Raw genomic sequence first — 25,029 nt, 5'->3', positions numbered from 1 at the left:
CTTTGACATCCAGATAGCCTAACATCGCTGCTCTCGGTCTGTGAGCGCCGAGGCAGCTGCTGCGGCTGTCCTGGAAAAAAATAGCAACAACGCAGCCATTTTGAGTCGTCTACGATGAAGTCAAATTGATATAAAATGCTTCGGCACTGTGCGTGAATCTGCAAATACGTGCTGTACATCACAGAAACTCTCTCAGAGAGTCTCCTCGACGTGATGAAGTCCCACCAGGGGCAGCCCTGCGAGTGATATCGTTGTTTTCCCGTGAAGCCATCACACTGAGATGGAACTTCCACACTGCAGCTCGCAACCATTTGTTCCAAGCTTTATCTTCTTCGAAGAACCAATCACAGCGCCCGGCGAGGCCACGTCACTGAGGATGCATCCAATCGGCGCATGCGTCTCACGAGCGAACGTAGCTTGGCAAAGATGGCGGCGGGCTCCGATTTGCTGGATGATGTTTTCTTCAACACAGATGTGGACGAAAAAGTAGTTAGTGATCTAGTCGGATCTCTGGAGTCTGAACTAACGGGAGCAGAGCGTGTTAACACACCGACCAGGGTTCAGTCTGTAGCAAATCACGCTGGCAACTCGACTGTAGGTAACGTTAGTAATTCCAATGTCCAGGGTCTTGGAGGCAGCAAAATGGGACTTTCACAACAAGAGCTTGCTAAAGCAGGTAAGAGATAGCTGCCCATTCCGGTTAGCTACCATTAGCTAATTTTGGTAACGTTGTTCTACTGATTTTTAGCTCACTTTGCTTCACTTGTGTGTTTCCTGTAATGAATGCAAATCAGCGAGTTGTTGATATCCCTCTTGCTTTCATGTGTTTCCGCTGCTGTAGGGACGGGAGTGCAAGGGGGTGTCATTAACAGTACGGGTTCCCACGGTTCAAGCATGGATGGAGCAGCCGGGACCACATCGAGCACGACAGCCGCTCAGAGTCAGTCTAAGCCTGGGACAGCTAGCGGAGTCGTTACGGTCGTATCAGATGCAGCATCTAGTATTGGGAAACCTGGAACGACTGGTGTTCAAACTTTAAATGGAAGTAGCGTTGTGATGAACTGTCATATCACCGGAGGTACCAGCGGCGCCAACTCACAGCCCGCTGGCACGCTTGTCAACAACGGACCCGTTTCTGTGAGCAAAGGAAGCGCAACAGTTTTGTCTGCAACCCCAAGTACTATTCGAAATTCTTCGACGAGTGCGCAGAATGCTGTGATTTCCTCTCAGTCCTCTGTGAAAAGCTTACCCACTGTCACGCTTGTGAGGCCACCTATGCAAACTAACACCTCACAAAGCGGAGGCAACCAAACCACAGTTTTAACATCACCCGCTGTTACTGTTACCAGCACGGCTGGCTCGCTCGTCAACAAATTCGACTCCACAAAAGCTGTAATGCAGACTGGAGCGTACGTCGTGGCTTCTGGTGTTGCGACAGGGACAATAGCGACCATGAGGAGCCCGACCGTTTTGCAAAACGTGAGGACTTCGGTTCCGTCAACAATCGCTGCTACTCCTGGTGGGATACGAGCCATTGCTCCACAGGTGTTGGCCCCTCGACTCACTCAGCCTCAACAAAACGCCCCAAATATCCAAAACATCCAGCTCCCTCCAGGTAACTGAGCAAAGTAAACCGTTTAAGTAAGCACATTTAGAAGTTTTGTAACGGTGTTGCCAATTTAGGCGGTGTGAAGCTGCAATAACTTCTTCAGAAACTTGTTGCTGACTTTGTTTTATTTGTCAACATGTCTTAGCTGCTCTTATGTGATTAGGCAAGAAATGGTTCGAGACCATAGACTAAACATCGAAACATTGACTTTTAAAGCCACAAACAACAGATTAGAGGTTTACAAGGTACCAAACTGCAGACCAGATAAAAAAAGCCTTGAGGGCAGTCAGCGCATCTATTTCTACAGTATATCATCAAACTAGCGTTGTGTTGCAATCTATTGATTCGTATTACTTTGTTTTGTCAGGGACAATATCTTACTGTTCTCATATCAACAGCTGTCAACCGTGTATCTTTAAGTAGAGTTCGCAAAGGTTGATTGTTAGACTGTTTACCTCAGATTTTACTCCAAGGTTTTGCACTGTCAGCGAGATTTTTTTTTTTTGGCATAAGGAGGTATGAATTGTTAAAATATAGGAATATCAATTCATGGAAATTACCTCTGCTTTGGGCTCCTGTGTTTAGAGCTATGCAAGCAAGATAGTGAATGGTCAGACCTAAATAAGCTACAAATAGGGTACATAAACATCAGCTTTTTATTTCACCGCATTTAATAACCTGTACCCACAACTCAGCACAAAAATGTTTTTGCTTGCTGCTTAAGTCTCCTCTCCAGCCTCTCTGTAACTCAGTATTACTTTGTTGAAGGCCGGTGTATTGCTGTGTTCTGGAGCCCAGTCACCTGTTTGATTGAGAAGCAATACCAGGCTACAGGCTCCATTGCAAAGTTATATTCTAGCCTACAGTAAAGTATCAGCAGCAGCAGCACCAAGAAACCGTTTTATTTTGTTCTATGTTGTGGAGCCTCTAAACATCTAATTACACAATGTGCTGCGGCTTGAAATGTTTTTGATTCATGGCACCGTGTTTGTGGATCATTTTCTGTCTGACCGGTCACTGTCAGGCTTGAAGTCTCTGAACATAGACCTCCCAGTTGAGGCCATATCCCTGCATCAATAGCCTTCAGATGAGTAATTCATACCCCCTCATCTCAGAAACTCTATGCATACATACATTACATTAGGAAGAGTTAACAAGGCAGAAAAGCGCTGCCTTTGACGTCATTTGCCTGTTGCAGGCATGGTCTTGGTTCGCAGTGAGAGTGGGCAGCTGCTTGTGATTCACCAGCAGACCTTGGCTCAGATGCAGGCTCAGTCGCAGTCCCAAAGCGCCATGACGCCACGACCTGCAGCCCCCACCAGCACTCCACCTGTCCAGATCACTTCGCTACAGGTACCAGGACTGCTGGACACTGGGGCACAGTCACACACAGAAAACACAGTGACTCATTCATGTTAGGTTTGTGACGCATGGACCTGAAACACTGGATCAGTATTCACGTAAATATGTATCTTTTTTAACAGATTGGGTATCAGACTGATGCACTTTAAATACTGTTTCTTTGTCACCGTTGTATGTATACTGTACAATCACAATTCTGCAAACCTCTTTGTTACCATATAATTAAAGTCAACACAAGCTTTAGAAGAACGTTGGTGTAAAGATCTTCACATAAGAAGTTAGGTGTAGTTACAACGACAACCTCGTATTAGTAATCATTATGTGTGCAATGTGATACAGTATTACATTGCACACAGAATTATGATGCCAATCATTTCCACACACATATTTAAATCTAAAAAGAAAGGGCACTCAAATTGGATTAGTACTCCATATCAGCCGATACCCTGAGTGGGTTGGTATTGGGAAGTAGGATCGGTGCATCCCTAATACTAGGGAAGAGCATCGTTTGATCACCCCATCACAATGACAGTGTACACAGTCACAGTAATTAATGCATTTTGCAAAGGTTCCAGTGCCAAAAGTAAAGTTAGGCCCATTGTGGTGTATAATATATTCTATGTTACTGTCTGATAGGAAATGAAAACTAACTTCTTCTCTGTTTGACAGATTGTAAAAAGAAATTGTTGCTCTGATACATTTTATAAATTACATTTTGGTTGCTGGTTTCACATGCAGGCTCTTCCTGAATGATAAATGACCAATTAAAAAACATTCTCAGAGGACTGACTTTGTTTGCGTCTAACTTTAAAATGACTAAATAAAATGAAAGAAACCACCAAAGTGGAAAATTGTTAGAGAAGAATAAAGAGCAACTATTTTTCTTCTTTCCTTCCAAAGGGAGTTTAAAGCAGCATATATATTGTGAAACTATGTAACTTACAGAAATATTTTAACATTATTTATTATGGAAACAAAGATTTACAAAGTGTCATATGTTTAACACCTTTTACATCCCCTGCTGATCTGCAGGCTCCAGGCACGTCATTACTGGCTCGTCCGGTTACCCCCACCGCCATTATTAAACAAGGTTCCACAGTTCAGACCACTGTGGCAACATCTACCACACTGCAGAGGCCGCCTGTACAGCAGGTAACTCCAACACACATCCCAAACTGTTCCTCAGTTCCATTACACCAGACCTGGTTCGTGTTGGCACTAAACAGTCTAGAACTATCCGACAATCAAGTTAAAACAAACCATTTGCTCTGCATGACGAATGTACTTTGAGAACAAAAACATTGAAACATTTTCCTACCAGCCGCTATAGCGTGTAGATACAATTTGTACCATTCAGTCAATGTGTTTGAAGAAGCTCAAGTTGTGAACAGCTCTGCAGCTCTCCTAAATCCTGGAGAAGATAGTAGTTGTAATTCCCTAGATTGAGAAAGTTAATAAAAGGCTTTTGTTGTGTAACTAAAGTACGGCTAAATGCAACTCTCTTGGAGAGAGTTAGGACTGATTTCCTACTCTGAAATGTGTAATAAAAACAGACCCAGAACCTGTTTCATAGGTTGAATAGTCAAATGGATAGTGTTTTTCCCCTAATGAAATGATGGACTTTTACATTAAGGTCAGCACATTTGTTTTCTTTTTTTCATGTCTTCTTTGGGTGGCATGTTGTTTGCTTACTTAAAAAAAAAAACCTTACTGGTTGTGTTAATCTTTCTTGGGATTTATGATTGGTCAGGTTGGAAGAAGAGAATATTTAAGCTCCTAAAAGTTAATGTTGTACTCGTGGTATATAAATATCAATGAGTGTTCTATCATAGCAAACATACAATATATAGCATAACTCTTTTCTGAAATTTTTTTTTTTTCGTATTGAAGTAGGACAAAGTAGTAGTACGGTGCTCCGGGACCAGACATTTCAAAACTGTTATTCTGACCATGTCGCTTTTCTGAGTTTCATCTCATGACTGCATATACACTGACTTCTATAGAACACCATCATGCTGGGAGGAACTGCTCCCACCCCGGGACAGCCGCTTGGAACAGCCACCACAGTGCAGACTGGTTCTGTAGCAACAGCAGTTACACAGAGGACCCCTGTCACTCCAACAGCTGTCACAGCTGTAAGAGAGAAGTACTAACCTTGAATGCTTTTGTCATCTTTCAAAGCTAAATATATAGATACTCTTTATATTATATATATATACTCTGTATACATTGTTTTTCTGTTTTTGTTTTCTCCTTCACATTTCTACTGTATGTCGGATGTACTATATATTTAAGGAAAATTCCATTTGTGTATGTGCTTGCAGGAGACACTAGAGAATGTAAAAAAGTGTAGAAACTTTCTGTCCACGTTGATCAAGCTGGCATCCAGTGGGAAACAGTCCTCTGAGACTACGGCCAACGTCAAGGAGCTGGTCAAGAACCTGCTGGTACATTTCTTTTTTTACATAATCTTCATCATCTCTCTCAACATCTCTGCTAAAACTTGACGTCTCTATGACTTCATCTTCATACCTTTCCTGTCATTCCTTCAGTCTGTTTTTCTAACTTTTACTTTATGTGACTTTATACAGTTATTGACTCGCTCTTTTCTTACTCTTTTTTTTTTTTTTTTTTTCTTACCTTGAATTTGACTGTGAGCAACTAAACCCCTTCCCTGAGAGGCTCAATAATGTATTTTTTGTTTCTGATTATGTTTTATTGTTTGTTCTGATCCATCCTCTTTGATTATTGTACAACAGGAAGCGAAGATAGAGCCTGAAGATTTCACCAGTAGGTTGTACCGGGAGCTCAACTCCTCACCACAGCCCTACCTTGTGCCTTTCCTGAAGGTGAGATCATTGACTGATATAATGGTTAATGCTGCATGTTACAGGCTCTGTAAACTCAGACCTTGTTTAACATGTACCCTCTTCACCATGTGGAGCTTCAGTGCCAAATGCAAACTTCTACCCCTTTTAGACCAATGGGGGGATGTCGCAACTCTGCTCCTAACCAGGGTTAACACTGCTCACCACTGATACAGATTTATTATACTGTAGCCTACTATATGGTTACTTTTAAATTGATAAAGTTTTACTATAATCCTGTTGCAGGCATTTCAGACTAAAAAGAAAGGCACCTCTTTATTGTGCGATATAAAATATAACTTGTATATGCCTTTTTGCATGAAGTAATCCCAAGTTTACAAAATCAAACTAAAGTAATTCCAGTAATGCAATACAAAACTAAACTAATTCAGTAAACATACTGGTGTCGGATAGCTACAGATACAGAAATATTACAATACTAATCAACCCTGTCATCTATATTTGGCAACAAGCTTTCATCCACATCATACTATTTTCTCTCTTATAATACACCTTGGAAAGTATCTTTTTGCATGCCTAAACCATCACTGGCAATCTTACGCAGATATGTCCAGACATCCAGCATTCATTTTGTCCAAGAGGGACATCAGATCATGTGGCTGCTAGTCCTAAACCTTCCACCCCCTAGAAGAAAAGAATTCCTCCACAGTTTTAAGGAATAGAGAGTAGAAAGAGAAAGGGATGGGTTGAAAACCACTCTGTGAATGATTAAACAGTTAATGAATTTTGGAAGATGCGGCCATTGAATTTTGTGTCAAAGCAATGAGAAGTGATCCACAGTTTAGTCCATATTGACGTCTGTTGTGCTGACTGTGTGAGTTTAAAAAAAAAAAAAAAAAAAAGTACTGTACCTCAATATTATCAAAAGCCTATTCTTTTAAAAAAGAAAAGAAAAAAAAAAGTAGTAAAAGTACTTGCTTAATCATAAATTTGGAATTAGTCACATTGCTGTGTACATATAATATACGTTTCAGGTGCAGACAGTGCAGGGAGTTCACTTGAAAATAGAGTGATTTGCATGTACAATGAAGTGAGTGCATTTATTATCAGATTTGTATTATCTCCAAGAACAAGCTTTTCTATTTCCTTTTTCATGATCCCAGTTCAACCATAATCAAAATAAATTTAAAAACATAGCATTCATAGGTGCCATATTTATTGATTTTGCACTGGGGAATACTGTAGTTGTTACAAATAGCTCTTGCACTGTACAAATGTGAAAACAAAGCAACAAAAAGAGCCTAAATGAACTTCTCATTAGAGAATAAACCACATTCTCTGCACTTTAGCTTTCAGCACAATATGTGATTAAAAACGGCACAATTCTTCTTAAGTGCTGTTACTTTTGCTCATCAAAGTTTTTTTCCCCCAGTTTCCTGGCAATACTTGCGTAGCATAGATTTCTGATACCACTGTTCTAAAGCGAGTTTCAGGACGATATGTGCTCGAAACTGTGTGACGTATGTGTAAGGTTTTGAGAACCTGTTTTTAAAAGTTCCAACTAGAAATGTGTGCATTGACCTGTTTCTTTTACTCTGGAAAAGACCAAATGTGGAAAAATAATATGATTAATGCATTCACAACAAAGGGTTGGTTAAACAAATACATATTCTCCAATTAAAGTGGATCTTTGTTTGAGTAATCTCGTACTGATTAATAACATCCCCCAATCAATCTTTTATACAGTGGTGTGAAAAAGTGTTTGCCCCCTTCCTCATTCCTGTCCTTTGCATGTTTGTCACACTTAAGTGTTTCGGAACATCAAACCAATTTAAACAATAGTCAAGGAAAACACAAGTAAACCAAAATGCAATTTGTAAATGAAGGTGTTTATTAAAGTGAAAAAAAAATCCAACCATCATGGCCCGTGTGAAAAAGTGATTGCCCCCTAAACCTAATAACTGGTTGGGCCACCCTTAGCAGCACCACTGCAACCAAGCGTTTGCGATAACGTGCAATGAGGCTTTTAACAGCGTCCTGGAGGAATTTTGGCCCACTCATCTTTGCAGATTGTCCTAATTCAGTTACATTAGAGGGTTTTCGAGCATGAACGGCCTTTTTAAGGTCATAACACAACATCTCAATAGGATTCAGGTCAGGACTTTGGCTAGGCCACTCCAAAGTCTTCATTTGTTTTTCTTTCAGCCATGTCGGGGTGGACTTGCTGGTGTGTTTATGATCATTGTCCTGCTGCAGAACCCAAGTTCGTTTCGCTTTGAGTACACGAACAGTTGGTCGGACATTCTCCTTCAGGATCTCTTGTAGACAGCAGAATTCATAGTTCCTTTATCACGCAAGTCTTCCAGGTCCTGAAGCAGCAAAACAGCCCCAGAGCATCACACTACCACCACCATATTTTATGTGGTATAATGTTCTTTTTATGAAATGCAGTGTTCCTTCTACGCCAGATATACTTGGACACACACCTTCCAAAGAGTTCCACTTTTGTTTCATCGGTCCACAGAATGTTGTCCCAAAAGTCTTGGGATCATCAAGATGTGTTGTGGAGAAATTGAGACGAGCTTTGATGTTCTTTTTGCTCAGCAGTGCTTTCTCCTTGGAACTCTGCCATGCAGGCCATTTTTGCCCAGTCTTTTCCTGATGGTGGAGGCATGAACGCTGACCTTAACTGAGGCAAGTGAGGCCTGCAGTTCTTTGGACGTTGTTGTGGGTCTTTTGTGACCTCTTGGATGAGTCGTCGCTGCGCTCTTGGGGTAATTTTGGGCGGCCCGGCCACTCCTGGGAAGGTTCACCACTGTTTTCATGTCTTCGCCATTTGTGGATAATGCTCTCACTGTGGTTCGCTGGATTCCCAAAGCTTTGGAATGGCTTTATAACCCTTTCCAGACTGATAGATCTCAATTACTTTCGTTCTCAATTGTTCCTGAATTTCTTTGGTGTCTCAGCATGATGTTAGCTTTTAAGGATCTTCTGGTGGACCTTACTGTGTCAAGCAGCTCCTATTAAGTGATGCCTTGATTGTGAACAGGTGTGGCAATAATCAGGCCTGGGTGTGGCTAGAGAAATTGAACTCAGGTGTGGACAACCACAGTTATAGTATGTTTTAACAAGGGGGCAATCACTTTTTCACACAGGGCCATGATGGTTTGGATTTTTTTTTCACCTTTTAATAATAAACACCTTTCATTTACAAATTGCATTTTGTGTTTACTTGTGTTGTCCTTGACTATTGTTTAAATTGGTTTGATGTTCCGAAGTGTGACAAACATGCAAAGGAACAGGAAATGAGGAAGGGGGCAAACACTTTTTCACACCACTGTATATGCCTTTTCACCATGGACGTAATGTAATAAACATTAACTTGGTGCATCATAAAAATATAAATTTCAGGGTTGCTTCTTGCTTGTACAATTTACAAGTAAGACAATCTGACAATCTCTTTTATATCCACGCAATATTAGTATTGTAACTGAAATTTCCCTAACGTAATTGATATTGAATCGGAAATGTATCAAATCGGGACCTTGTGAATGGGAATCTATTCGGGAAATCATTGGTGATAAGATACCCAGCCCTATTCACAGCAAAGCTGGCAGTTATTTTACACGGGTACCAATTAGAAATTTCTCACAAAAAAGTGATCCGAAAATGTGTTGGCAGACTGATAAGGTACTTAAAGTAGGAGTGATAACTACAAAAATTAAAAAAGAATAAATACAATAGGCAAGTATACAGCAGCAGTAAGTAAAACGGACAATAACAGGTGTAAAATGAATACACTTGTCTGCTCTATATGTATCTTTCCTCATTCATAACTTTTCCTGCAAATAATATCCTATAGTTGGATGATAATAACTGGGACGGCAAAATTTACAACACAAAAGGTGATAATTATAGATTAAGTAAGATAGTTAGCTATATACATGTATAACTCTCTGAGTGGAGTCAACAACTAGGGGGATTCATCACATTACCCAGAATATTGCCTTAAAGTTGTTATAAAGTTTTCCAGCAACTCTCAAACTTCTCTTGTTCAAGCCTGAGGATAAGTGTTAGCTTCTCCATTATAAAAATATCCCGAACCACTTTGATCCAGTCCTCCACTTTAGGAGAATCATTTTTACCAACCATTTCCTTGTGATTGCTGTCTTACTCTCTAGTATGGCATATTATACTTCTATTTGTTTTCAGGCCCCTTCACAGTGGCCGGTCTTAATCCAAGACATAAAGTCACAAACTCTCATGGAATCACTATTTTCACGATTTTCTCCATGGTCAATTCAATTTCTTTCCAATATTTTGAAATGACCGGGCAGTCCCAAAACACATGAAAATATGTGGCCTTATTCTCGCCACAGGATCTCCAACAGGATGTACTTGCTCCCAGAGAAATCCTTTGGGCTGGAACTTTAAAAAAACCTAACTATACTCTTCTACCCAAATTCTCTCCAGTACAAAGCAGATGTACTTTTCCACTGTTGTGAAGTTATTTTCACACATTTCCATCTGCATCACGATGTTACTCTTCTTCTCCCATTTCTCCTTTTATATATGAGGTATCATTCCCCTCTAACACCTTATATATCTTTGATATGTTTACACATTCAGGGTCTGACCTGTAACCGAGTAGAAATATTTCCACTATACCCATATTAAGCTTTGACATTTTATTTGATTTATTAGGTTAGAATGAGATAGGCCCAAGAAGCCCATCCCACTTCCTGGCTGGCATCCAGAGGATCGTGATTGGAGTGGCACCTGGTCTATCTCTCCAATTGGAGAGATTCAAGGAACAAGTTATATTTCCTGGACTAGCTTGTCTCAATGTGATTGTGTTTGACAGATGTTACCTGTTCAGGCCATTGTGTGTTAAACTAACCACAATGCTTGGGGTGGTAGCAGTGCAGTCCATAGGGGGTTGGGAATCAGTGGGTCGCCGGTTCAAGTTCTTGTACGGAGTGTGGACTGGTAGCTGGAAAGATGCCACTTCACCTCCTGTGCTCTTGAGCAAGGCACTGTACCCCCCCAACCAATCAAGGCGCTGGTCTGGCACTGGCAGCCCCCTCACTCTGACAGCTCTCCATTTTGCATGAATAGGTCCTGAGCATGTGTGTACTTCAGGCCTGTGTGTAGTGATTACTAACAAAACAGAGTATAACTTTTAAATTTCCCACTGGGGATCAACAAACAGTATAAATTAAATTAAATTAAGGCACCAGCTTAGCTACCTGGGAACTGGGCGCAGGTCCTTTTTTCTTTGTATTTTTCATTTTTGTTTGTTTTTGTCAAGATCAAAATTCCTTGGAAATAAATAACTTAATATTACCAAGTCAATCTGGGTTTATTTTGCTTCCCTTTCCCCTGGATGAATGGGCCATGAAAACAAATCTATTCTGCGTGGAAAGGAAGCAGTGACTTTATCAAACTGAACATATGTTCACTCTTTCTGTCGTCTGTCTGCCTGCAGAGAAGTCTCCCAGCACTGCGTCAGATGACCCCAGACCCAGAGGCCTTCATCCAGCAGAGCCTGCTGCCTCTGCCCAGCACTCACACTGCTGCAACAGTCTCCACGGCCCTCACCGCTGTGATGCTGCAACCTCCTCTCTCCACGACCACCAGCACTGCAGCGACCAAAACCACAGTTATCAGCCTCCCTCAGACACCTCACAGTAAACCTGGACTGGTAATTAATCATTCTCTGTATCCGAATTTAGAGTTTAGTTTCTCTGCCCAAACCCGAACTTGGTCAATATTATATTATATATACTATCGTCAAGCATTTTTTAATCCTTACTTTATTAGCCTAGTTGGGTGGGGAGAAAGCTGTGCCTCTCCAGCTTCTCCCGTTGCTCTGGGTGTAGTCCTATGTCCTGCACTGATTTGAATGGGAGGTTAACTTTGTTAAATCATGTTCCCCCCCCCCCCCCCCCCCCCATCTGTAGCGCTGTCTTTCATAATTTGCATAATCTGATTGTTTCAGACGTCTCTTGAGTCCTATAGCAGCAGATACTATGGTTGCTCCTATAGCCTATCCAGCGCGTTGTCGGCCAGTGTGTCGGCATGCAGACCGTGGTAAAGGACAGTATTAATTAGGTGATTGAGACAAGAAAGTCTCCTATATGGTTCCAGGGCTTTGTTTATGTTGCTGACTTGATCTGTTACCCACACTATTCGGCGGAGGGAGGGAGCTAGGGTCAAGGTTTTTTTCACGTTTCTTCCTTTGGATCCATTTGCGATCCATTCCATTTGGAGTAAACAAACAACGCAGTTTACATCCTGGTTGCATTATTCATTAAGATAATTCTAAACATATTTCTGTAGTTCAAACAACTCAGAATTGTAATTGAGAACGTCAGTTATAACGGCCCATGTATTACAATGTCCACAGGCTTGGGGAGGGGTGGACTTTAATCTGAATTCAGTCATTGGCATGCACATAGAAGTAGAAACCTTGCATAAGAGTTTGCACCTCCATTCTTGTTTGTGCTTTTATTCAGTGTTTCTCATTCTATGTCTCTGAATGTGTGCAGATAGTGCCCCAGCAACAGGGGACAATGGTGAGGCCACAGGTGACGCTGGCTCAGTCTCCCATGGTAACACTCAGAGGACAATCTCATAGCCGCATCATTGTGGGCCAGCCGCAAGTGGTCAAACAGCTACAGACAGGTGTGTGTTCAACAGTCACTTATTTCATCTATACAGTAGACGTTATATGCAGTTGGTTCCCTCCGAGTCTTTTATTTGATCCTTCACCGATGTACTCTGTACAGTATGGTAGTGCTGCCACCTTGTGGATACTATCTGTATTTCAGAAAACCAAAACTTGTACAAATGTGCCAAATTTGATTCTTAAAAAAAAAAAAGAAAAAAATCTAAATAAAATTCAGCTCACAGTACATGTTTTAGACTTCTCACTGACAATTTTAACTGCACTTTTAATTAGCAGCAATAATCATCACGTTTGTCTCTATTAATTCCAGCAGGGAAGCAGACACTGGCTCCGGGGGCCAAAGGAGTGCAAGTAGTCAGTCAGGCCCCTCTCACAGCTGCTCAGAAGAACAAGCTGAGGGAAGCAGGAGGGGGAACCTTCAGGTTTGTGACTCATTAATAACATAAGTGTCTTTATAAATACTGGTCTCCAAATAGTCAGCATTCCAGGAGTTTTAGAGGTTTTCAAAAGCCTTTGAGAATTTACAGGATTTTTTTGTATTGTCATATTTAATGTTGGAACTATGCCAGCAGTGAGCAGAGATATGCAACCTTACTTTCATAGATTTAACAGCGTACATGTTCTTTGCGATTATTTCTTTATTTTATGTGATGGAGGTTGAGATGAAGGTGTTCCATTTAAGAGCCCATGAAGTTATGTTCACACAGGTAGCATGTGTGATGATAAAGTTGTTGTCTCGTAATTGTCTCACAGAAGAAAATAAATATTAAAATGAAAACACATGTTTTGTGTATTTGGATGTATTGGGGGGAAAAAACAAACAAAAAGTGGGAAGTTTCAGCTCAAAGGTTTACAAACTGCTGAGACGGAGCAGAGTAAACACATGTTGTCTGTCATTCCAATGGCATACTTTTTTTCTTTTTAAGAAAAAGGGAAGTCTTTAAGTCTTAATTTGGTGCAGTCTTTGTTGCTTTCATCACAATCATCTAAATGTCCCTGGGGAACATCCTTTGGGGGCGGTCAGACTCAGTAATTAATTAGGGTGCTTGATGAATTACCTCAGTATTTAAACGTTTCTAGCTGTTCGTTTTTTTCAGCTATAGAAGACTAGCTGAAAAACAACTACAATTATTTTAAAAAATGATATCAGTTTTTACACACAGTAAGGTGTACATCATGTTTATGTCTGACTTGTCACTTTTTATTTCATCCAGAGATGATGATGATATCAATGATGTGGCCTCCATGGCAGGGGTCAACTTGTCAGAGGAGAGTGCCCGTATCTTAGCAACCAATTCTGAGCTTGTTGGCATAGTGACTCGTTCTTGTAAGGATGAGACCTTCCTCTCCACCTCTTTACTCACACGGAGAGCTCTGGAGATTGGTGAGACACATAAACTTGAAAAAATGTTGTGGTTTTTTACTCTAAATTGTCTTATAATAAAATTATCAATACATTATTATTTATGGTTATTGAATTGTAAAGCACATTCTTGCTTTTAAAGGTTGACAATGTTTAAATCTTTATCAACATTCCCCTTGTTGTGTCAGGTAAGAAGTTTGGTGTTGGCGAGTTGGGCGCAGATGTGATCAACTACATTTCCCATGCTACACAGCAGCGACTACAAAACCTGCTGGAAAAGGTGTCACAAGTGGCACAGCAGAAAAACACAACTTTCAAGGTGATTATTAATTCCAGTAATTTGCGAGCCGGAGAGCATTGCCATTCAGTCTGTTAACTGTCGTACCTCCCTCTACCTTCCTGGCAACGTCTGACTTCATCCATCCTTTAGGAGGATGAGCGGTATGAGCTGGTAAGCGATGTGCGAACCCAGCTTAAATTCTTCGAGCAGCTTGATCAGATGGAGAAGCAAAGGAAGGAAGAGCAGGAGAGAGAGATTCTCCTCAAGGCTGCCAAGGTAACGATCTAGAAACACGGTCACACAGCATCATTGACAGGAAGAATCCTACACACTATGATAATTGCACAGAGAAGGCGAGTGAGTGGTCTGGGGTCAGTGTCATTAGTGTATGTTTCCTCTGCTGCTAACAATCTCTAGAGGACAGATCTGCTAACAATGAGCAAGTGAATGAATAAAACAGTTGTCTGAATAAAGTGTACATGTCCATCTTAAAATATTAAAATGTCCTCTGCCTTGCTGCAGTCTCGGTCACGGCAGGAGGACCCTGAGCAGCTCAGACTAAAACAGAAGGCCAAAGAGGTAAGAATATGCTACGATAAGTGACTATAGGATTTGCTGTCTTTGTAAAGCAGTGTGACAAGTTTGTCTGTGAGACTAATCTACGCGTTTTTGCTTGTATTCCAGATGCAGCAGCAGGAGCTGGCTCAGATCAGACAGAGAGAAGCCAACCTAACGGCGCTGGCAGCAATCGGTCCGAGGAAAAAACGGAAAACAGACTCTCCTGTTAGGGGTGCCAGTGCAGAGGTGAGAAATATGGAACCATTTGGCTTAGACTGGTTGTGCTTAATTTGTAATTATTTCAAACCAGGTCAATAGAAGACTAAATGTCTCTTGTGTTTGCGCCGTTTTACGCCGCAGGGCTCAGGGTCAGGCCCCTCTCAGCCTGGAGGCTCCGGTGGAGCAGGCTCCAGACAGTTTATGCGACAGCGCATCACCAGAGTCAACCTCAGGGACCTGCTCTTCTGCCTGGAGAATGAAAGAGGGACCAGTCACTCACACCTGCTCTATAAAGGCTTCCTCAAATAGCACACGCATTAAAATGACTAGTGGCGCTCAGTGGCGTTCAGGAAGCAGAGTTGACTGTCGGCTCAGACCGTCTCTGCCGGTACTTTCTTTGATCACCCACTGCTGAGTGACGAGACGTCTGTCTGTGGGAAGAAATCTGGGACGCTGAAGAGACGTCTTCTTTTAAAAGCCTCTTCAAGCACAGGTCTTTTGTATTTTTCAGAGGACCAAATATTTGAACTGACCCCTGATTTCAGTGGTTTTGCTCTTCAGAGACCAGTTTTACCAAACCACGCTTCAGTCATGCACTGCCTCATGCTGCGCACAAGGAAAATGTCTTTGGCCGAACTGAGCGCTATAGACCCGAAGACCTTGTCCGTGTCCTTTGCACTGACATGCGGTTGTAGCAGCAAATCTCCATGAAGTGGTTTCATTTTAGATTAATGTCCAACACTCAGGTGCAACAGCCTGATTTTACAAAACTGCAGTAATGTGCTGAGTTTCTTGACCATGTTAACGTAAAAACTCTGTTTATTTAAGTTCTTAACAGAGATTTTAATTTATCACACAGTTCTACTATATTTTAGCACAGCTTTAATGCCTGTGGATTTTTTTACAGAGAGTAAACTTGACTAGCCTTGTCATCTGCTGAGTTGCCTTCTTAACAAATTAAGCCATATGGATTAGAATGTGTTGATCTGCTTCAGTAACATCATCTATCCCACGGTTCTCTCCAGGTTTGTAGGATGTGTGCTCTTTCCTTCTTCCTTTCTTTCTTTCTTTCTTTTTTTCTTTCTTTCTTTCTCTGGCTTAGCTTGATTGGAAACAAAAAAAATGACATGTAAATTCATATCTCATTTGTTGTGCATGATGTAATCACAGGTGTTGTATTTCTCGCTATTACTGTATTACTCACTATTATTTATTGCGAGAGTTCCCGACACAGTGGTTAAAACCAAAATTTTACTTTTTATTCTGATTCTAGCACATTTACTACAAAGACCACAGTTACTTTACATTCCTATCGGTCATTTCTAAAGCCACCTACCCTGCAGACAGCAGTTTTCATTCATTTCTTTAGTGACATATGCAATTTAACTTAAATCACTGTACCATCTGTACCTTTTTATCATTGCCAAATAGATTTCAAAAGTCTGCAGCTTTTTGCTTTTTGCTAAATGTGTTTGCTGTCCTCTGATTTAGAAGATCCAAGAATAATGACAGATTTACATACTGATTATGAAAATAATAATGTGGATTTGGCTCCCTGTTTCTTGAATAATGTTACCAAGAGGCTTTCGCGTCATTTCCCTGCGTTTCCTAAATGTCCCCCAAAGAGCTGCAGACTTTTCAAATGAAAGTGTGTAATGTTTAAGTAAGCTTTGACTAAAATATCTGTGCAGGATGGATTGCCCTTCTCAAGCTCATTTTAGTCTCTACTTTTGGTACCATAAAAAATCTTATGGAAACGGTTTGCTAAATGGATAAAAACAGTGAAACTAGTATGGTATAATTGGGAAATGAAGTGGCTGTAACTAATGTAAAGTATCCAGGCTGCGTAGCTCATGGGCTATAATGTGAATTTTTAAAAAAAGAGTTTGGAGAAATGAATCTCTAATGTCATTGATTACACTCATTTATGTGAATCACACATTTTCCAATAACTTGTTTTTCCACATTTTTATATTTATGAATGATGCGGGATGATCATGTAGGTAAACATGGGCATGAAATGCAGAACGAGGACTGCACTTTGACGGATCACTTTTTTAAAACTAGTCGATCAGATGAACATACCCACTTTATAACTTTTTATATTTTTAGTGCACATATTAATTTTGGTCTTTATACAGTACCTTTGTCATTTTCTGAAAGAATCTGTATTGGCAACTTTTGTATTACTGTATATATTTAAGTTTGCTGTTTGTAAGTTTATCAGTTGACAACTTCCAACTCAGCAAATTACTTTTTTCTTTCATATACAGTAGATATGACAAACAAGACAAATATGACACTTTCTTGCCAATATCTTGTACATTTTGCACAGCCACCTGTATATATGTAAATATCTGAATTGAAAAAAAAAATTAATTGCTATTTTATAATGGATTGAAAGAGAATGTTCTCTATTAAAACAAAACAAAAAATCTTGATTGTCTAAATTTTTGTGGCAGGTCCGTTTTTTTTTTTTTTTTCAGGTTCGACCCCTGGCCCTGCAGTTCCATGTCGAGGTGTCCTTGGGCAAGACACTGAACCCCGAGTTTCCCCCGATGCTGCGTATCGGTGTGTAAATGTGTGTGTGTGTGTGTGTTAATCGGATGAGAGAGTGGCACCTTGTACGGCAGCCTTGGCCACACTGTATGAATGTGTGTGAATGGTGAATGGTTCCTGTGCTGTGTAAAAGCGCTTTGAGTAGTTGTTTTAAGACTAGAAAAGTAGAGTATGAGAACAGTCCATTTACATTCACAATAGTTAAATAAGGAACGCATTGTCCGGTATTTCCTTTGACCTTTTTAAAAAACAAAGAGTCAAAGAAAGCATGGGGAAACGGTATGGAAGTAGTACAACCAACTCAGTCATAAAGCACATTAAAAAGGATATTAAATACATTGTGGTATTTGTAAAGACAATATTTGGAATTTAATTTACTGCAAACATTACAGTATTTTCTTGTTAATTTAAAAAACTTGACATTGAAGTGATGTTGAAACATAGACACAAGCTCAGTCAAAGACAAGCTTGTTTGTCTTTGTATTTGTATTATTTTCTAGGGACAAAACAGTAGTCCCATGAGCCCAAAACACTAAATGTAGTATTATAAGAAAATGGTTTTCAGAAACCACAAGGAGCAAGTCATTGGTATCTGTGGACTCACAACAAGTTGAATATCAAAGAAATGGACACATATTCATGGTAAAAAAAGACAGTTAATAAACGCAATGTTAGTGTTTATTCCACATTTTCCAAAAATATTGACTATGTTTTGATTTAAAATGTGTTTGTTAACTGGTCCCATTTGCTTTTAAATTCTGAAATATTTCATCAATAGGATCTGTTCGCGGATGCCGCTGATAATCTCACTACCAGTTAGTAACTCATTTCACATTATGTGTATGATAAAAATCTCTTTAGCAATTTTCAAGATTTTAAATATGACTTTTTCCCTTCCTTACTGAAACAGACATTTGTGATTGTGTGGTAAATTGGCTGAAAATCCCAAATTAATGCTGTGACATTTCCTCCTGAGTTGTTCTGTTAGAAGGAGAGGAATTAGAAAGCACAACGGCTATTGCAAACACTGAAAGATTACGAATATGTACTGAATCCAATTTTGGTTTTAAAAAAAAAACTTCATATGCAACTTGATAATTAAGGGTTCCATTCTTCACTATCTTAAATGCTCTGATTAAAATTATATTTTCTGTTCCTAAAATGATTTTGTGCGTAGTGTCCTTTTAACATAAAATCCTTTTAAGAATTATTTCCCAGACCAAAATGTCCTCCCAGGAAAACAGAAATGTTGTGTAATGAAAGGCTATCAAGTCTTCAGTGGCTGTACAAATTGTCAAAATGCAACCCTTCATGCACACGTATTTGTTTGTATCTGTACTTAAAGTATTTAGTCATCCCGACATCTTATTTTTAGTGAACAACACCTAAAACACCATCTCCTTTGCGGTCTACATCTCATTGGATACTTCTGTTTGCTGTTTCCATTTACTGTCCTCTAAACAGGTCAGTGTGTGTCAATTTTTGTGCTTAATCAAAGTGACACACAGGAGACAGTCTAAGAGAGTGTGGTGAAATACAGCCTAATTAATAACAATAAAACAATACATTTATTTTATTTCATTACAGTTCCAGAAGAGACTGACAGAAACTGATTACTGATGAAATATCTGATTTTACAGAAAGTGTACCACATTAGGCTACTGTAAGGATAAGTTTATTGCAGTATATATTGACTATTTGTGAGGTTTAAAGGCAAAGTTCCTCATAACCACAAACCCCAAAACAAATATGCCAACCTGTAATATGATTGAGGGGTAAAATCTCCACCAGTGAATAAGAACAAATTATTGTAGCGGCCGTTTTTCATTTGAAATACATTTCACAGTATGAGCCAAACGTCTTCATTTTTTTGTTGCTACGAGTGCTCTTTCATCATTATAAATTCGATGCCTCTTGACTTTATACCTCGATGACAAAATGGACCTAAATCATTGGGTCCTTTGTCTTATCGTGTTCCCAAAAATGGCTCAGCCTATTATAGGCAATAAAAATTATATTTATGAGTTCTGGGATTGAGTAGATGAAGCTGTTCATGGTACAATAGTTACCGAATTCCACTGTCATTATTCACTTGCTGCTGTGACATTTTATGGATATGGAATATTTTAAAGTGATCTACTGCACAGTACAACGTCTTTTGAGCCTTTTGAGCCCCTTGCTGTTATATTCATTTTGTAAGGGCAACAGTGAATGGAGGAACTCCAACATTCCACCATTCATTAGCGCTGTAAGTGAGGGACAGACTTTTACGTTTATGGGAACCTGCTTTTCTGCAGTCCAGCATAAGAAAGAGGTAGCATCCACCTTAATTGTTTATCACTGGTTTAATGCTCCACCCTGCAGGGTGCTAAAGTAAGGGACCCACATCAAATACACACAAGATGTTGAGTAACCAACAGGTGCGTATGCTAACATGCTAAATGATAAGATGCTCATGGTGGTCATTTCTGTGTTTCTATCTTCAGTGAGGCTTTTCTGCTGTTTTTGACAATAATCCCTCACTGCAGAGCCTTAATTTAGCTCAACATGTTTGGTTCCTCCGCCCTCAAAGTTTTCAGAGAGGATAAGTGGACTGGTTGTGTTATGCTTTGAGCAAATACTTTGAACCTGGAGCAGATTGAAGCACAGGACTCACAGAAGGCCCTTTAGACAGGTAAGTACAACACAGCACACTTATTGTGATGGTTGGAAGGAGAAGGTTATCAATGCTAGGCAAGGTAGTTGAGTGCTTGGGTGTGCACAACACCTTGTGCAAAATCTGCTGCTGTTTTCTTTTCTTTTTTTTGCTATGACATGTGTGTTTGTGGCTGCAGCTGCTGTGGAATTTATTTTTTAGTGTTGTCTGTGTTGGTGATGTTTCATTCTGTTGTTATTTCTATAAGTGTCAGGTTAATTTGTATGGCTCAATAACGCTTGTTGCACCCGCCGTGCTGTCCGGAGCTCTTTTTATTTATTGTTCGCTATTTGTGTTTAATTGTCGTTGTCGTTGTTGTTGACGAGTTTTGTCTCTTTATTGGTTTCTTCTAGGGCTACACTGAAGAAGGGGGTTGTATATTTATAATTGGTAATCAATTGTGTGCACAGGCTGCAAAGTGCTGTCTATAAATTTTTTTTATAAATGGTTGAACAGGGTATTTAGGCTCTGTGGTGTCATCTGTATACATTTAGATGCACTTTATTATATAACATAACGCAGCAACAATTACCCAGAGTAAGTTTTAACTCATCTATTTTGTACTTTTATCTCAGTACATTTTTACACAAGTCATTTTACTTGTACTTGTGTGAAATGTTTTTTAAGTAACAAAACTTGTACTTGAGATAGATATTCTAGTACTTTTTCCATCCCTTCTCTTTTTCTCCTATATGACAGCTGCAGTGGTGGAAAGTAAATAACATTCACCCAACTGTACACACAGTAGGTACAATTTTGCGTTGCTTATACTTTGAGTATTTCCATTTTATGCTACTTTAAACTTCTACTCCTATACAATTCAGAGGTATAGTTTCCTTTTCCCTCCACTACAGTTATTTGATACCTTTTAGTTACTGCAAATCCAAACTAATAATAAAACATTGAATCAATGAATTCATCACAATGTTGTATTATTGATAAATATAAGACTTTATTGATTCCTTGGTGAAATTCACTGGATAAAAAACAGCCCCACCTTTACCAGCTGCAACGTCAAAGTAATGTACTAATTAATGCATCAATAATTATAATTTGATAATATAATATACATCATTTTGCATAATACTTATACTTGTACTTATATTTAACTTTACCCTTTTGAATGCAGGACTTGAACCTGGATCAGAGTGTTTCTACACTGTGCTCTTGCTACTTTACCTTCTACTTCTACCTCTGCACAGCTGTCCAAATGGTTTTTGTTAGTGGCCTTTCAAGCACATGCCAACATCTCTCTGTGTTGGGACTGGTCACAGTTTAAAAAAAATTGCCTGTGATTCATCATTACACCTGGCAGCTCTCTTGTCAGTGGAGAAAGCAGCTCTAGTGTGTTTGCACCTGAGGAGCCGAGCCGAGCGGCTCCACAGGAGGGCACTGTCGCACCGTCTCAGAACCAAAGACATTCACGTGTGACTGAACATGTCCCCTCTGGGCTGCTCTGTCATCACAGTTTGGATGACCTGGGCGCATACATTGTATATCTTTTATCACTGTATGCTAGGACTTTGAAAATACCTTGGAGTCTTATTAATTTAAACAGTAAGTTCTTTTGACATGAACACTGATATGTTACTATTGTTTCTGAGGAGACCAGCTTCTATATGATTTTATGATTTGCATTTGCTTTATAATGTTTCTAAGGATCTTATACACAAAACACACACACACACACAGACAGATGGACATCTCCCTTAAGGGACACACCAAAGCACTTTCTCCCATCACTCCAGATTTGGTGGATCTCATGCCTGTAGTTGTCCAAACCGTTGCCTTCATTGTCTTAAATTCCAGGCATAGGCAGGCTTCTAAGTCTTCTCCAATATGAGTTGTCAGGCTATATTTGCTTATGTTACTCTGGGACACCAAACTCAATTCCACTGTCTTGTTTGATTTTGCATAATGAGAGGCTGCTTGCTGCTCACAGGATAATGTCTTTGAGTGACAGCTATGAAGATAAGTGAATACATTTCACATATTTTGATGTATTCTAGAAGTGCAGTTAAACCCACCAAAACGTGGCGAATGACATTTTATTGAGCCCCGAAACCACTAACATAATCTTTCATATGGTTTTAATACAGCCCTCTGGTGATTATGAATGAGTTTCATAAATGCTGGGAAGTGTGCACTTTAAAACATAGGTTATTGTTTGTGAACAAAAACAAAGTGAACATTGCTTTCTTGCAATGAAAAGATAATGAGCCAACAAGTCAAAATTAGACCTGTTTATCACGTGAAAATGTGCACTAAAAGTCTAAAACTGCCTATTTAAGTCAGGACCTAAGGAAGAGTTCAACACAGCTGACAGTAAATCTCTCAAATCATTGATTATCATTGATGACATGGAACTTACTTGGTTTCAGAATTTTGATCTGATAATGGTGCTACATTAGAAATCAGGGGATCGTCCAAGTGATTAAAATGTATCCTTCTGAGGGTGGCATAACCACATGTACCAAGTTTTATGGTACTGCATTTAATTGTTGAGACATTTGATTTAAAACCATGAAGCTGCTGCACACGCAAGAGGAAAATTCAGGGGACCACCAAAATCATTGGGAAACATCATCTGGGGACCATGAAAGTCAGGAAAAAATCTTTTTCAAAAGATAGAAATATATTTTAGTGGGGACCAAAGTGATGAGCAGACAGACAAACTAAATATCAGACCAACATTGCCTTCCTTAGAGGCACACTGCTGCCATGGCTAAAAAAATCTCTCACGTGTAATAACCTGTGTTGTTCATAGCAACCCAGTGCCTAACAATTTAGGAAAATTCACACAGACTATGTATCGGTGTGCATTAGCAACGTTTTTGCCATCAGGCTGCATCATCATCATCATCATAGGCGGCAATGTTTTCTTCCTTTTCCCTCACTGTGTTTTGCTCAGCAGTGCTTTTACAGAACATAATCCAAAATTATACACCAAACCCAAATTAGAAGTGGTTTGCCACTGTTAACATTTGTTCAGGTCAAATGCCAGTGTTTATTTTTCTTTCTGACATTACTCTGTTGGAGGATTTCAGGAGGCGTACTGGAGGTTTTGGCATTACATCGTTCAGCTGCTCTGTGTATTGAACTTTGCTCCCATCAATCGGGGAGATGTTGTTGAAAGGTGTGTAGGGGAGGAATGTTTTTATGGTGTGTAAACAAAACATTAAGTTAAAAAAAAAAAGTCAACACAAACAATAATCCAACAACACACACATATAAATGAATAGATTAGAAAGTAAACCCTATACTAAATCTTTTGAACAGGTGAGAGGATGGCAGTCTTCCTAAGTTATAATACTGTAAATTGACATTGTTTTTGTTACAGCAGCATCCAACAGCGGCCCTAATTGCAAAATGTCTTTGTCAGATGCACTTTTGACCTTTTGAAACCAAGCACCGTGATCTGGACGGACTTTTAGAGATAAAGAGACGCTGATGCTGTAACAAAGGTTTAAGTTGAAATTGTTCATTTTAAATGAGAAGTGAACTGAACCCGTCTCATTAGAGTCGAAGGCAGATGAATACAATTTAAACACATTGGTGTATTATTTGTGAAATGCAAGGATTTGAATGGCAAATCTGTCCCTTTTTTCCTCATGATTTCGGCCCTGCTCTTCATGTTTCTCTCCGTTGTAAATGTCAGAATAATGAATTGAATCTTGGAGATGTTCTCTCCATCCTCACTGTGGGACTTAACTTAAAAAGATGCTTGAACATAGAATTAAATTTGTAATCAAAAATGAAGTTTAGCTTATGACTACTAAATGAGTTTTGGCCATTGATATGATATTACATTGGGAAGAATATAATTACAGACCAGCAACTGCGAAGTACAACAGTAAAATGTTACTGCATACTAAAAAACTGCCTCACAAAAAGAAGAAAGTATGATTACATCTCAAATTGAATTTGGAGGTTGAAGCGTTGACAATGTACAGATAGATGTCAAGATTATACATTATCTCACTGAATCAGTCTGATTTCCAAGTTAATAAATCAGAAGAAAACATACCGTAGCTGTCAGGTCTGAAAGGTTGGTTTAGGATTAGGTTGGTGTGTGTGTGTGTGTGTGTGTGTGTGTGTGTGTGTGTGTGTGTGTGTGTGTGTGTGTGTGTGTGTGTGTGTGTGTGTGTGTGTGTGTTGTGTGTGGTGTGTGTGTGTGTGTGTGTGTGTGTGTGTGTTAAAAGAGAAAACAATGTGCTTGTTGGTAGTTTTCAGAGAAAGGTAAGAAAGGGAGATGAACAACAACACTTATCAGATCAAATTTTTGTTATTGTTGTTTTAAAGCTCTAAATATGCGCAAATTAAAGCACAGTGTTATGATTTTTTCAGGGAATGCTAGGATGGAAACAGCTGTTTTTTTGTTTGTTTTTTTACAGATGACTGACTAGTTGGAGTGATTTACAGGCTAGTAATTGCAGGACAGACAACTGTGCAGTGACTTGTGCAGGTTCCCGTATCACGTTTTTCTCTGAAAGGTCAGTGTGAGCCCATGCTGTAGAGGAAACTTCATGGCATTAAATCAATCCGGTAGCAAGACAACTTCTCATCGCTAACAATAATATTACAATTCTGAATGATCACCATCATCCCATGTGGATTGGATGACATTACTCCGCTCAGCGAGACAGGCATGGTCATCCAGTGGTTTCTTGAACATGTCATGTGATGCAGCTTTCTCACAGTTCTGGTCACAGTTGATCATTTATTAGGAATCCAATGATCACTCAAAATAATCATGTTGGTAGTAATTAGCATTAACGTGAAAGTGCTACATGATACACCCTGTTTCATGACAGACCCTAGTGTTCCTGCTGCTATTTTCTGTATTTTCACCATGCTTTATACGT

The 25,029-nt window shown here is 39.6% G+C and overlaps 1 protein-coding gene across 2 annotated transcripts; it reads left to right on the top strand.

Moving 5' to 3' along the window:
- The first annotated feature begins 197 nt into the window (after window positions 1-197).
- On the top strand, window positions 198-17,333 carry LOC116692220 (transcription initiation factor TFIID subunit 4). Of its 2 annotated transcripts, none has more exons than XM_032520328.1 (16): window positions 198-676; window positions 842-1,615; window positions 2,808-2,962; window positions 4,004-4,123; window positions 4,975-5,106; window positions 5,296-5,418; window positions 5,731-5,820; window positions 11,288-11,503; window positions 12,351-12,486; window positions 12,804-12,912; window positions 13,705-13,874; window positions 14,042-14,172; window positions 14,284-14,409; window positions 14,656-14,712; window positions 14,818-14,937; window positions 15,052-17,333. In XM_032520328.1, exons 1-16 carry the CDS (start codon window positions 394-396, stop codon window positions 15,217-15,219), a joined length of 2,910 nt encoding a protein of 969 aa, XP_032376219.1. In that variant the 5' UTR covers window positions 198-393; the 3' UTR covers window positions 15,220-17,333. The 2 variants fall into 2 exon arrangements, with proteins under 2 accessions (XP_032376219.1, XP_032376218.1); XM_032520327.1 differs by having other exon boundaries at window positions 12,801-12,912.
- The last annotated feature ends 7,696 nt before the right edge of the window (window positions 17,334-25,029 follow it).

Source organism: Etheostoma spectabile, chromosome 7 (genome assembly GCF_008692095.1).
Source record: "Etheostoma spectabile isolate EspeVRDwgs_2016 chromosome 7, UIUC_Espe_1.0, whole genome shotgun sequence".
Lineage (NCBI taxonomy): Eukaryota > Metazoa > Chordata > Actinopteri > Perciformes > Percidae > Etheostoma > Etheostoma spectabile.
The sequence above is the reverse complement of the archived record's forward strand: the minus strand, read 5'-3'. Positions and strand labels throughout refer to the sequence as shown.